The 15304-nt window shown below is 36.2% G+C and overlaps 1 protein-coding gene across 1 annotated transcript; it reads right to left on the reverse strand.

Moving 5' to 3' along the window:
• Positions 1 to 2319: 2319 nt before the first annotated feature.
• Sertm2 (serine rich and transmembrane domain containing 2) lies at positions 2320 to 14941 on the reverse strand. Its single transcript, XM_074063049.1, has 3 exons — positions 14659 to 14941; positions 14391 to 14487; positions 2320 to 6937 (listed from the first exon to the last, which is right to left on the reverse strand). The coding sequence occupies exon 3, from the start codon at positions 6222 to 6224 to the stop codon at positions 5952 to 5954; it is 273 nt and encodes a 90-aa protein (XP_073919150.1). The 5' UTR covers positions 6225 to 6937; positions 14391 to 14487; positions 14659 to 14941; the 3' UTR covers positions 2320 to 5951.
• Positions 14942 to 15304: the final 363 nt, after the last annotated feature.

A 15304-nucleotide genomic window follows, 5' to 3' on the forward strand; every position in this document is an offset into this window, starting at 1 on the left:
CCTTAGTTTAAGAACTCTTAGACCCAATCATCTTTCCCAATCTTCTTGACAAGCAACTAACCCTCTCAAAATGAGGGAGGAACACATTTGGGCATAATCTGTATTATGTTACTGTCCTTTCCTTGGCGTATGCTATAACCCTTCCCTGGGCAGTATCATCCATTAGCACTTCCTAAATTCATGTCTCTAGTCCATCTTCTGAGTTCCAAACTTATTATTAAATTGGCTACTTAACTTTTCATCTTGATGCCTCAAACTAAATATGTCCCAAACTGAATTAATCTGTCCCTTGACCTGATTTTCCTCCATTGTTCTCTAGGTCAGTGAATAGAGCATCAGACCCTTGTTCTTACCAGAATCCTGTAAATCATTCAAAACTTTTCCTTCTTACTTACCGTACTTATGCAATTCATCACGAAGTAATGCTAACTTTTATCTCCTAAATATATCTCAAAGGTATCCACTTCTATTTGTCTCTACCCACTACCACTTGATGGGTGGCAAGTTTAAGATATTGCCTCTTTCTCCTAAATCACTTCCATAGTCTCTTAGTTGGTCTCTCTTGTCCATCTTCAATCCTTTTCTATGTTTCTGCCAGAGTTCTCTTCTCTATACTTATAATAAATTTAAAAATCTAAAGCATTGTCCAAAATGCCCTGCATGTGCCAGTTCCTATCAACTTTTCCAGCCTTCTGGAGACTTCTGTCTCTCACTCCTGGTCCTTCTTCAAGCATGCCAAGTTTATTTGACCTCAGTACATTTATACATGCTGTTCTTGCTATGGAATGTTTGTCTTACTCTCTCCTTTTACTCATCCACTAGATTTTAGCTTAGATATCATTTCCTCAGTAAAATCTTCTCTGCCACTCTGCATCAGGCTAGGCAGCATCCCCTCCACTTTATGTATACCCAAGCTCCCTATACATATTTATAACATGGCATTCTTGCTATTATCTCGCTGGTATGTTACAGCCCACTAGGCTATTACCTTTGCCAGGGTAGAGACTGTCTGCTGAATAAGTGAATGAATTAATTTGAGTATTTGATGTTCAATTGTAGACATTTTGGTTGCAAACTTATTTATGTACAGAGACTAGCCCATTGCGTTGTGTAATCTCTCCTTTTCTGCTCTATGTTTATATATGACTTAATAAATAGTTGATGTGAAAATGAATTGGAGAACCTGAAGTCAATCAAGTTATTCTTTTAAATGTCCTCCTCTACATTTAATTCTGTGCATTTCCCTTTTCTACTGTTCACATGTTCCATATTTTTTGGCGGTATTGGAATTTGAGCTCAGGACACTGCACTTGCTAGGGAGGTGCTCTACCATGTCAGCCATGCTCGCAGCCATATGCCATATTTTTGTCTTTATCCTTCATGATATGGCAGTTCCCAAAGTAAGAATAGGGAAGTTTACCCTTCAAGTTTGTAAAATTTTCACTGACAATTTCATACTAGTGGGATTTTAGAGGGTAAAAAGATGACTTTATAGTCAATGCTATATTTGTAGACATAAATTTTTCAGAAGTAGGTTGGCTTCTGGTCTACTTGATTTATTCTCAGTGACTAGAGGAAGCTTCTCTAGTCAATAATTATTTCTCTTTTACAGCATTTATTATAGAGCACAAATAGTTTTTCTGCATACATTTAAAACACTATGCAATTTTAAATAAGACTATCTTCACCTAAGAAGAGGTGTTCTCATTTCTGGGAGGAAGAGGCAAGATAACAACCATGCATATGAAGAACTGGCATTGATTGTGAACATTAAATCAAATGTTAGAGGATTGGAACTTGTACTATAAATCATAATCCATTTGCATTTCTGCTTATTGCCTTCATCCATATAAATTAAAGCTACAGGATCTGCCTTTGTGTAAACTTTCCCACAGTCTGTTAAAGTGTCTTGCTGCAGCTATGAAATTATTTTAAGAGGTGGCAGAATTTTACTTATTTGCTTTGAATTATGGGACATGGGGAGTTAATCACTTATAGAGCCCAGCTTTTATTTGCAGAACTCAGAGTGTTATAGAGTAGGGATATCTTTGAAATAGCTGGTCAGTATTCCTAAAGCAAAGCATGGTAAGAAAACTACTAAACTAGGAGTACACAGACTTGCAATGTAATTTTGAATATGTGTAACCATGAATGCCTCACAAATCTCTCTTGACTTCTGTTCTGCTTTATAAAACAGACTTCATCATACTTCCACTCATAAGTCTCATGGCTACTTGTGAGGATCAAATGAAAAAAGCACAAAGTGGAAGCTCTGTTTAAAAAATAATGCTGGCAGGGTTATGGATAGTAAAGGCTAATGGCACTACAGACACCTGAGCTCACTCTCCTGTCACTGTTATCCTCATTGACAGTTGGTAGTCATTCAGGTTTTTACATCTTACTACTAAACAAGTGAATAAATGAACACATCAGTTTACAAGTGGAAGAGAATAAAAGCTGGAATGTTAGAGAATATGAAAAATAATGAGTCCTCAAAATGATAAATCTCATAAATTTGCAGTTGTTACAATTTATTTTGAGATGAAGAAACTAATAGAGTGTTCTTTATATTTTCAGACAATAGATATTTGTTATCATCAAACCAAACAGTCAGCATTTATTGTTCAGGGATCAAAATGACATGCTAAATATTAATACAAATATTATGTTTCTGTTTTTACACAATATGAATCCATTTAAAATATAAATGAGTTCAAACAAAAGAAACCCAATTTTTTTCCACACAATTCATTTTGTTAAAAATTTCTTTTGTACAAGTGCAGGTGAATAAAAGGTATTATTAAATATAACCATTTAAATGTATTAAATGGTCCCCTTATACCTACTTGGTACATATGGTGGAACCTGTAGCTGTCAAACTCGGATATAAATCCCAAAGCTTCAGATTTGGCATGGATGGAAAGGTTAGGCTGGATGAATCTATCTTTCCTTGTTTAATCTTAATGTTTTTTGCCTAATACATTGTATATAAGCCTTTTATAATACATCTTGTTTTATACACCCATGATCCTGAAATGTATGCAATGTACATTTTTAGAAAATGAATTATTTTTTAAAACATATAAAGATTTTACTACTTAAAGAGTTCATGTGGTGAGTCTTTGTGTTAGATTAAATTATATGAAATTGCTGATATTTGAGCATTTTGACTTATAAAAGTGTCAGTTTCATATGGATCAATAAAGTGAAGAATTTTTATGTCTTCAAACCTTATATACCTATGTATGAATAACCTACCTGTTTATATACCAGCTAAAGTGAAATCTTGGGAAGAATGGGGTGGAGAAGGGAATTGCCAAGTCAGAATTTTGGACAGAAGAATAACTTTGAATTTGCCCACTGGTTACTCTAACTGACTTCTTAAGCAAGCACTAATATATGTTAATTTATATATTTGATGATATAATTGACTATATATGGAAAATTTCTTTTCTTTGTAGTAAGTTTGCTATAATGAAATCATTCAGTTTATTTTCCTAAAGATTGAATACTATGTGAGTCACTATAGTGACACTTTTGCTTAAATGAATCTCCATTTTTTATTACTGGAAATTTTTGGAGATTATGTAACTATTTTAGTGTACTCTGTACTGTGTGCTTTGGTTAATGCTCAGTTAAGATCTGGATCCCCTGGGTCAGTTGTCATGAAAGCAGGTGGTTGTTTTCCTGGTGAGTAACCTGATCATAAATTAGGAATCTTCATCCAAGTCAGTGCTCAAAAAGCGGTTTTAATCTTCTGAAGTTTGGGTTGGGGAGGTAAGGTAGACAGGAAATAGATTTGGAGTCTGTGTCTTCATCAGATTCAACAACAAGGCATCAAGTATCTTGCTATTCAACTGCTGTTTACAGTGTTATCAGTTCCTTCATTTATCTGGCCACTGACTTCTCAATGGTAAAGTGCATTCAAATACTGGGGGCATCCAAAAGAGAACTTGGAGTGAGGGGAGATGGGTATTCTTAAGCTCTGGGGGGTATCACCAGCTTTTGATGATGTCCATGTCTATCTGCCAAGAATTAGAATTTTAAAGGGTCCACAGAGTTTGGGTATTGAATAAAGACACAACTTAAACCACTTTGCACTTTGGGAAATATAAAGTCAAAAGGGAACAGTATGCCCTATCTGAATCTTAACCTATATGCTAATTTGTTCTGAATGGTACAGAATGTAGCTGCCATCTCTAACAGTGCACAGTTGTAAGAGGTGTGGCAGAGTTAGGCTTGCTGCTAAATTTAGCTCTGCATGTGGGGATTTCACACTTTGCAGCCCCTTAGAGAGGGGAATATTGGCAAATGACTGTGTATAAAAGTGGAAAGCACTTGGGAATTTCACCACCAGACTAGATTTAGATTGGAGTAAAGAGGCCAATCTAAATTGGTCACAGACTAGAGAGAGCTACATATCTGGTGGAGGTGACATTAACTTCATGCCAATTCCATTTCTCTTTTACCACCACTGTAGTTCCCAAAGGAGCACCCTGTGATATTTGATAACCAACTTTTAGGTGTAAAGGAGAACAGATTTTTTAGATCAGGTAAAACCTAATGCAAATATACTAGTTCTTTTGTGGCAAGACTATGACCAGCTTGGTAATTTTCAATTTGTAAACAGTACTCATCTCCTTTGGTTTCCTTTTGGAAAGTTAATTTTTTAAAAAATCAGTTACCCACCACTGCCATACTAGGGCTACTTGAGAGAATAGAATTTTTCAAAATCTATTTCTCCTATAGAAGTAAGTGGAACACTTCATCTTTTGGCAGGGATTAGGAAGGGAGGAACATTTTCTAGGAAAGACATGTGACATTTGAGGACATTGATCTCAAGGATTTGTTGGAGCCTGTTGTTTAGTCCTTTCCTCCTTTGTCTCTCTTTTTCTTTTACTCAGATCTAAAAAGAGCCTGGTGATGACTAAACAGCTTTCTGATCATTTTTCAGCAAGAAAAATTTGGGACCCAGAAAGCTGGACTGTTTTGTCCAAAGCCACAACCATATAACAACAGAATACCAAGATTATTTCATTTCTGCTTTAAAGTACAGTCGAGGCTTCTTTGCCAAGGCCATCTTTAAACAAAGGTGATACTTGTTTGCAACATAGTCCTGGAGCGAGATGAGAAGGGTAAAAAAGTCAAAGAAGCTACATGTATAATGTAGAGTTCATTATGAGAACATTTTGACTTAATTTTCCCTTGATTTGGGGGAAGCTCATCATTCCAGATTTTAGTAATACATCTGCCATTATCTGAGTTTTTAAAAGTCAAGTCATAGTAATAACACACAGATACAATATACACATTTTTCTCACTATATGAGTTTCTTTACCAGAAACTTCATTCTGCAAACTTGCTCTTTAAATTGAAAGTTTCTTTAAATCTCTTCTTTCATTTGGGATAAACCTCATAGGCTAAGATGATCAAATCATTGCTTTTTTGAGGAAAGTGTTAGTGGAACCTTTTGTTAACTTCTGACATGATTTAGTTTCATGTAAGCACACCCCTGTTTTAGGTCCATGGTGATTCTTTAGGGTCAAAATGATAAATTAAAATTTGTTCTTTCCTTGGGATCCCCTCTTGGAGTGCTCATAACTTTCAAAGTCAGTTTTTATTTAGTTGTTCTTGGAGCTTCCAGGAATCTTATATTTTCAACAACAGCTGCATATGAATTTCTGTGGTCTGAGGTTTTTGTTCAAGGCCCAGGCTCTAGTTACTATGGAAACCTGCTCTCCCAACCAGCTGCCATTTCCTGTATTCCTTTAAAAGAATGAGTCTTAAACCTCTTAGATATCCCATAAGCAGAGTCAAGATGAAGAATAACACAAAGAAAACATGAACAGCTTGTTGTTACATGGGAAGCTTCATGTAAGAAAACAAGCCTTCCTGGACACTAACATATAAAGGTTCACTGAGATCCATTAAAGCTCACCTTCTTCCTGGCTTTAAGGAGTGGGGATTCTGCTCTGCATCTCGACATCTGTGAATTGAGGAACATTCTCTGTACTCTCAGTGGTGATGGGTGAAATGACATGTTTGAGTCGCAGGAGCATGGTGAAGAGCAGAATGAGGAGGATAGCCAGGAGGCTCAAGAATAAGCCCACATACATGTACAGGTTAGAATACTTGTCTGAAGTAGTGTCAACTTCTGTTGCCAGTGTGGGAAAATGGGCCCGCCCAGTGAGATTTCCATGGTACTTAAAATGTACCTCCGTCATCACTCAAGACTTGAGTTGATACCTGTTTCTGTTTGATTTCTATTGCCCTTGAGGCAGTCCACAATCACTTTGCCTGTCAATCTGATATAAACCAATCACTCTTAGAGCAAAATATTTGGCAATTGCCACACCTTTCTGTCCTCCAGTACAGCAAGCACCAATCTCCCAAATAGGTTTTACCTGAACTTCTTAATCAATTTTTTAGAAAAATAAATAAAGCTTTATTTTTCACAATCTTAATCTTATACTGATTAAAAATAAATATAGTGAAACTGCCTAATAATACTGATCTGGGGATAAGCATCCCAGAATATTTTATCAAACTTTTACTCTATTTTTGTAGAGAGAAAATGCTCCCTTTTACCCACAGCTCATCTAGATGTGTCGAATAATTGTGTGGATTTTATTGGGTTCTTCTGTGCAGAGACTTTCTTAAGGCTTTTGGATATTTCTGCCTTATCATATCTGAGTTTTCACCCCTCTTGTCTGTTTCTGAACCTTCCTGAGGATGGAGACAGCTGCACAACTTGAGGGATGTAAGTCTAGAGGTCATAAATTTTCTACAGCTTTGTTGACATCCTTCAATGTAGGCTGGAGGGAAATTGTTGTCAGACCTGGTAATTCTCAGATGAAGGAGGTCTCAATGATGCTGACAGCAGTAGGCCAAGGCTCTGAACATTTGGCTCCTAAAATTCTTCAGGAGATTTATTTTCCTGAAAATAAAAGAAAGAGAGATTCAGACATCTATGAAAAACAGGTGGCAATTTATTTTGAAATGAGATAATCCATTGCAAAATGATTTGCTATATCAAACCACTTTAAAAATAATATCACAAGTTTCCACAATTTTAAATGCTTTTTCCATGCAGAAAACAGCATTAAAAAGTCAAAAGAAAAATTCAGATCACTAAACAGAAGCTAATAACTAGGCTAGATTAGTAGAGTCTTTCCCATATTAACTGATCATAATATTTACCTGGGATACTTATTAATACACAGACCATTGGCTTCAACCTAGATTTTTGGATCATAATACTCTCACTAAAGACCTGAGCACTACTTTAGAGATTCAGACTTTATTGGTCTGAGAAGGGGTCAAGCAGTGCTAATTTTTAAAAGCTCCCAAAGTAACTCTGAATTGCAACCATGATTGAGAACCACTGATCTAGCCTAACCAGGAAAGCCTATTACTGAAACAAAGACCTAAAATTAAGGATTTGGTTTCAGTTTCCGGGTTCCATAACCAGTTGTCATTTTTAATGAATCCTACAATGCTCAGAAACGCAGGCTTCCCCTAATTTTGTTCTTGTTCTCTTTCTTTTAGGTCTGCCGGGTGAGAATACACATTTTTTCAGTATTTGTAAATAGGAAGGAATAGAAATTATGTCTGCTCTGAGTAAATAATTGCATCCTTCATTATTAGGTAAGATAGATCCTTGTCTTTATTGGCAAAAATATTCCACTGTGTAAATAGGGTCAACCATTTACTGTTAAAGTTTTCCAAAGTGATTTGGCTTGCCATTTCAAACATTAATGTTGAACATGGGTGACTAAAATAAGCAGTATAAGCAACCATTATCTGTCATACTTCTCTGTGTAATAGTAGCAAATTGCTGACAATGTACCCCAGTTCTGTCTCTTGTTAACAGACCCAAGGAGGGTTAATAGAAATAGCTCCAACAATCACGTTACTCTTTCTGTCATGAATTTTGCCCATAGCTTGGATCACTTCAGTAGAAGTTTATATTTCCTACTGTACAATGCTACATTTTTCTGTAATCTGCATGTTTCTTATTATTATCTATTTACTTCTACCTCCCATGCAGAACCACCAGGTTCACAAGAAACAAGTGCCAAGAGAGAAGGTCTTGTTCTATTGTGTTTGGAACAAAGGCCTAGAAAACATTTTTACTATACTTCAAGGTACATCAATTTTGATTTTTAGTTAGCTGGGATCAAGGTCCAGAAATATGCATTCTAAACAAAAGCTTCTCAAGTGATCCTTTGAATACTGAGAAGTAATTATTCATTTTTCTCTCTAGATAACTAATCTCTTGTGTTCATTGTTTGGAGGTCCTACTTTTAAACAGTGTTATTGGCTAAACTGTGGTACTCAAAAAGATATATTGATGTCCTTATCCTCACTACCTGTGATAGTGACCTCATTTGATACGAAGGTCTTTGTAGAAGTAATCAAGTTAAAATGAGGACATTAGGTTGGCCATAATCCAGTGACTGGTGTTTTTATAAGAGAAGACAGAGCAGATATTGGAGTGATGTGTCCATAAGCCAAAGAATGCCAAGAATTTCCAGCAAACAGCAGAGACTGCTAGAGGCAAGGAAGGATTCTACCCTACAGATTTCAGTGCCTTGATTCCAGCCATCTAGCCTGTAAGCATGTGTAAGAGAATAAATTTCTGTTGTTTTAACCTACCCAGTTTATGCAACTTTGTTGTGGCAGGTCTAGGAAACCAAACAGAATAATAGAATAATCAAAGTCCTAGGGCTTTGGAACCTCTAGGGTAATGCTTCTTAGTGTGGTCTGAATGAAGTCTCTTCATCAAAAGAATGCCCTTGGATAGTGCTTATTAAAATGCAGATTCCTAGGCCCTGTCCCTTGCTTCCTAGGTCTGAATCTCTGGGCATAGGACCCTGAAATCTCTGGGGGGGTAGTTTTCCATTTTCATTAGCATCTTTTAGCATATAATAATAGTGAATTACAGGCAGGACTGAAAAACGTTCTAAGTATTACTTATTAAGCTTTTCGAATGTGCCATACACATACACATATGTTCTTCCTGCCGAGGTTCTGAATCATGAGGTCTGTGTGGTGCATGAACATCTGTATTGCTAAAACTTTCTAAGGGTGATTTTGATACACAGCCATGGCTTAGAAGCACCACTGTACAAATAGAACAGAGCACTTTAAACTCAGGACTTGGGTAGTTCTAGGAAGCACACACAGAGACATTCTTTGATTTCAGCTGCCTCCCTAGATATGAAATGTGTTTCATATATAGGTTGTCAGACCAAGTAGCCTTCCTTCTCAACACCTCTTTTCCCTGAAGCTCCTAAACAATGGCACCAGCCTAGAGATAAGAGCTTAGTAGATTTTTCATCCTTGTACCTCATAAGTTACTTTTTCACTTGCCTTCCAGAAAAGAAGTAGAAGGAAAAATAAACACTCACTGCTAGTGTAAGCCAACTAGGAGAACACTATAGTACTGTGATCTCTTTCATTCCTCCTGGACCTTGAGTACACAGAATTAGATAAGTCATACTCCTTGTCTTATGGCACATTCTCATCATTGGTAAAGTCAAACCCTTTTATTTGTTTACTTAATAATATAATACACATCCATATGTTAGGTAGTAGTTAGCCATGAGTGACAGATGAAGCAGGATAGATAGATGAGGAAACAGGAAAATTATATTATTTAAAAAAATACTAAAAGGGTCAGACTCAGACATTGAAATAGAAAAGTGAAAACTAAAAAGCCAGAGCAGCTAGTTCCTCCCACCTCTTTTTAGAAGTTACAAGAATAGGGAGCCATAAGGAGCTATCTGCATCTGCCTTTCTCCTTGAGATGTTAACAAGCTGCAAAGCTCCTAGGATGGGCAGAGGAAAAGGCTTGTCTGCCAAAGGGAAGTTCTAGCACACCTGTTTTCCCTGTGTTTTGGGTAGGCCTAGATGACATCTACCCTCAGATCCATTATCTTTTAAATTTTTTTAATTTTTTTATTTTTTATTTTATTCATATGTGCATACAATGTTTGGATTGTTTCTCTCCCCTTCCCCTTCCTTACCCCCCTCCACTTCCTCGCTTACCCCCCCAACCCCTCGCTACCAGGCAGAAACTATTTTGCCCTTATCTCTACTTTTGTTGAAGAGAGAGTATAAGCAATAATAGGAAGGACCAAGCATTTTTGCTAGTTGAGATAAGGATAGCTATACAGGGAGTTGACTCACATTGCTTTCCTATACATGTGTGTTATCTTCTAAGTTAATTCTTCTCGAACTAATCTTTTCTCTAGTTCCTCGTCCCCTTCTCCTATTTGCCTCAGTTGCTTTAAAGTATCTGCTTTAGTTTCTCTGTGTTGAGGGTAACAAATGCTATCTAGTTTTTGGGTGTCTCACCTATCCTCATTCCTTCATTGTGTGTTCTCGCTTTATCATGTGATCAAAGTCTAATCCCCTTGTTGTGTTTGCCCTTGATCTAATGTCCACATATGAGGGAGAACATACGATTTTTGGTCTTTTGGGCCAGGCTAACCTCACTCAGAATAATGTTCTTCAGTTCCATCCATTTACCTGCGAATGATAACATTTCATTCTTCTTCATGGCTGCATAAAATTCCATTGTATATAAATACCACATTTTCTTAATCCATTCATCAGTAGTGGGGCATCTTGGCTGTTTCCATAATTTGGTTATTGTGAATAGTGCTGCAATAAACATGGGTGTGCAGGTGTCTCTGGAGTAACCTGTGTCACAGTCTTTTGGGTATATCCCCAAGAGTGGTATTGCTGGCAGATCCATTATCTTAATGAATAGAGGATGCCAGACATGACCATGTGTATTTCAACTAATAAGACTAAGAGATGAGGACCACCATTCTGAGTCTCTATTCCCATTTCCTGCATGGGGAGCAGGAAATATTTCTCCCTTTTTCTCCATTTCTCCCAACTTTTATCCTGTTACACTAGATGCATTTACTAATAAATTTTACTATTGTGTTTACTATTTGTTCACGTCTTGTCTGAATTTTTCTCTCACCAGACACAAGAACTGAGGTATATACCTGTGCTAGGCTTTCCAGTAACACATAAACACCTGTGAGCAAATACTTACCAACTTTGAGTGAGAATAGTAATATATACCATAGCTACCCATGTTCCTCCCATCTCATCCCACTACCTATTCTCTCCAGAAGTAACCAATACCCTGAATTTGGTTAATCATTACATTGCTTTTATTTCACATACACACACAAACCACACACATATGCTTGAACAATATGTTAATTTTTCTTGTTTTGAGCTTCACTTTTTAAAAAAGGCATCAGTCGGTATGTAATTCTCATCTTGATATTTTTAGTCTACCTTCTATCACTATACAATTTATTTATGACTATTATAATAAGATGAAAAAGGAATAAGGTTTGAAAGCCTACATATTGCTTTAAGGCTCCTTATTTCCTTTGGACTTTACTCAAGTCTCCTTAGCTTGACATTTTAGTTTGCCAATGCCTAGCCCAATCTTAATTCCTTCCATTACTCTCCCTTCCAATCAAACTATAACACCCACTTTGCACCTAATTCCTTGCTTCCATGTTTTCGTTTGAAAAGTTCCTTCTACGTTCACATACCTCTGCAGAGAGAAATGCTATCATTCTTCAAGGTTAAACTCATGAGGCTTACCTTGAGTTCTCATTCCAATCTTAATTCTCATGCTTTGTAACTCTGCTAGAGAAATTATACTTGAACCATCTGTAATTTGTATTTGTAATACCTGTAAATATCTATTTGATGTTTTCCTAAATTATAAATTGTTTTCCTAAATTAATTGTTTTCCTAATTTATAAATTCCTAATTTATTAATTCTTTGAGAGTTTCTTTCAGCATTCTATCCCTTATACAGTTGTGCTTACAGTAGTTTCTTAATAATAATTGAATGAATAGATAGATATGACTGAAGAAGTGTACTTAATACTGACAATGTGAAAAGAAATATAGTTTTATCACATATTTGATTGCTAATACTTAGTATTACTGCTTAGTATCTGTGGGGCATTGGTTCCAGAACTCCTATGGGTGCCAAAATCTTAGGATGCTCAAATGCTTTATATAAATGGCACAATATCTGCATATAATTTATGTACATCCTTCTATATACTTTAAGCCCTCTATACACTATAATATCTAATAAAATATAATTGCTATGTAAATAGTTATTATTACTATTTAGGGAATAATGACAAGAAACAAGACATGTTCAATAGAGAGGCAATTTTTTAAGTATTTTTTTATCTGTAGTTGTTAGACTCTGTAGTTGAATGAATCCACAGAGGCAGAACCCTCAAATATAAATGGCTGGCTGTTTAAATTGGAGAATTGCCTGGATTTCCCTTTCTTTTTAATACCCTCTTATACTTCCCAACCTAAATTCCTGATTTTAATCTGGAATTAAAAGTAATCACTTTGTTAAAAACCTTGTTCTTGAATTGGTATTTCAGTTACATAGTTTAAAGGAAAACTATAAGGGATGGGTTAAATTTTAAATTTTAGAAAGTACAATCATGTCTATAGATGATTTTCAGTAAGGATTGATAGTATATTTCCTGACTCCTACACAACAGATTTCCTTAGCTCTGAATATTTATTAAAATTTTGATAGAATTCTATGAAACTTGGCGAAGCTTAGACACAAATGATCTCAGCTAAGTTGTACATTTCTTTAATGTTTCCTTTGAGGATTTGAAAAGCTAATCACATAATTCTTTAAAGTCTCCATAATCTGCAGGATAGCAAACACCAGTCAATTCAGACAGATCTGTCAATTTAATTTCTTCAACCCATTAAGGACTTTGAAATGAATAAGTGAAAAGTTAGGTATTAGAGAATTCTCTTTTTAAAATCTGGTCCTATATAACAATTTCTTATGAAAGCTTTCCAAACAGGATATCAATGGCTCTCTTTGCTAACTAATTAAACAAATTGCACAGATGATGTGACTCTTTCATGAAAAACTGCAGTTTGGAAAGAAACACCATATGCTTTTAAAAGAAACAAAATTCTATTCATTCTGAGGGATCTGAGAAAAGACATTTATAGAAGTAGTTTAGTGTCCTGTAGTCCTTTCTCAAAAACAAATAAATAAAAATCAATCTCTAGTCTTTGTAGAAGTGATTAAAAGCTGCTGAAGAATAAGGAAGAACATGAAGAATGGGAGAATGGTAAGGAATCAGGAAAGGAAAGAAAGGGTGACAGAGGAAGAAAGAAAAGGGGAGGAAGAGAAAACGAAATGTGAGAGGTGAGTAAAGAGAATGAAGGATATGGGAAAGGGTTAAGAGGCAGAAGGAGATGAGTGATTAAGAGGGAGAGAAGGAAGGGAAGCAGGAAAATATTGGGAATGGAGGGAGGAAGAAAGGAAAGAGGAAAGGAAAATTTGGAGGAAAAGGAAAAACAAAAGATTAATTTAGTAACTGGCCAGTGTTCAACACTAACATGACTATGGGGTTTACTTCACTTCTAATGCAAATCAAAATACCTACAAGTAATGTGAATGCACCTTTGGATTTATTTGCATGTTTTGTCATTAACTTGGTAAATAAAACTCCTGGCAATTAAAAAAACTTATAATTTTAGTATGAACATTGAAATGCTAAGTCCTTGGTAATGTTTGACATTAGCATAGTATATATAACTTTATAGTAACAAAATAACATACACTCCCAGATCATGAATTTTCTCCTTAAAATGTGGAGTCTCTTCACCTGTCAAACCCAAGAGGGATTACTTGGGGGAAACTTGTTTCTAATGAGAGCAACAAAGTTCTGCATGGGCCTCCAAAATCAGATAGATATTTATTCAGCAAAACTTTATTGAGTACTAACCAAGTTTCAGACACTGAACGTGATCAAAGCTGGGGATATAGAAATAAACGCAACCCTTATCCCTATTTTGGTCTTTGAGGCATTCCTAGTAGTTACTTTTACTTTTCATTGATAAAGTTCTGAAGACAATTTGCTCATTTTATATGTTTCTGCTTGACACCTGCCTGTATAATTCCAGAGCTGAAATCCTATCAAACAATTAAGGAAAATGATCAGTGAAACAATTCAGAAAATTGAGTCACAACAATCAATTACAATAGCTTTCAAGAGTTAACACATTCTGTTTATATGTATCTGCCTAATGAGGGAGAGAAAACTAAGGGAAGATGGAGCTGTTAGAATGTCAAGTTCCATATCAGCCTATGAAAAAACAATTTCAGCAGCAAGTGCTCCTTCAATGGCTGGAGCCATTAAGTAATAAGCTTGCACAAGTGGGAGTTGCTGTGTCTTCTGCCACAGATGGTGCCTGTTTGTCACACCTGCCGATAAATAAAAAATGCCGCTCACTTCACCGTGAATAGCATCATTATATTTCCAAATCTGTCTTACCTTTCCTGGCCCGCAGAATGAGTGGGGTTGGCCATTTAAATATCCGTTTTGAAGCTTCCACTGACAGGCAACTTGTTCAGAAACATCTCTAGAGTATCTGGAAAATAGAACCAAAGTATTGTTTTGCCAAAGAAGCAGGACTATGTTTCTGCAAAGTATGCTTTCTCTTTCATCTTCCTGGAGAGTCAGCCCTTTCCAGAAAAAAACAAAGAACAACAAAATAAAATAAAAAGGAACCTAGTTACTTAAAATGCCAGTTACTACTTACAGCTTCAGAGTGCAGTTTCAGATGCTTGTTTATTCTAAGCGCAAAGAGCAAAGAGACATCTGTTAGGATGTGTCTTCTGAAACACTTGAATGGAAGCAGCCTGAATTAGTTAAGTCCCCAGTTCTTCCTCTGCAGGAACAGTTTAGAGTATGCAGAAAGGTAGCGATTCAGCTCTGCTCTGCCTTAGAGGGTGTGGAGCCCTAGAGGGAGGAGATAAGAGAGAAGCTGAGAAGCAAAGTTTGTATAAGCCTTCCACTTTAACCCCTTCGAGGCTTCTTCATGGGTTCGTGGGATTGGCTCAGGCTCCCTCTCTTTATATAATCTGCTTTATATGTCACTTAAGAGGATCGGAGCTCTTGCTCAGTTCAAGAGATTTTTCCTCCTAGGTCTCACAGCAATATTTGCTTAGAATTGAAACTAAACATGCCAGGGTGTGGTGGTATTTAAATGATTCCATCTTTATAAACAGAAGATATGCGTGTGCATGTTTTTAAGTCTGGGAAACTTCTTCTAGGCACCAAGTCAATAAGTATTATTTCAATATTTTCTGGTAATTCAATAGCAGCCTGAGTTTCTGGTTGAGGTTAGAACATTTTTGAAGAAAGCATATCTATCCAGGATATATGTTCCAGTAAGAAATGATTCA

Source organism: Castor canadensis, chromosome X, assembly GCF_047511655.1.
Source record: "Castor canadensis chromosome X, mCasCan1.hap1v2, whole genome shotgun sequence".
NCBI classification, from domain to species: domain Eukaryota; kingdom Metazoa; phylum Chordata; class Mammalia; order Rodentia; family Castoridae; genus Castor; species Castor canadensis.

Bases quoted from the DNA above. Each gene is read 5' to 3' on its own strand.
- Sertm2 (XM_074063049.1), bottom strand. From the start codon at position 6,224: ATGACGGAGGTACATTTTAAGTACCATGGAAATCTCACTGGGCGGGCC.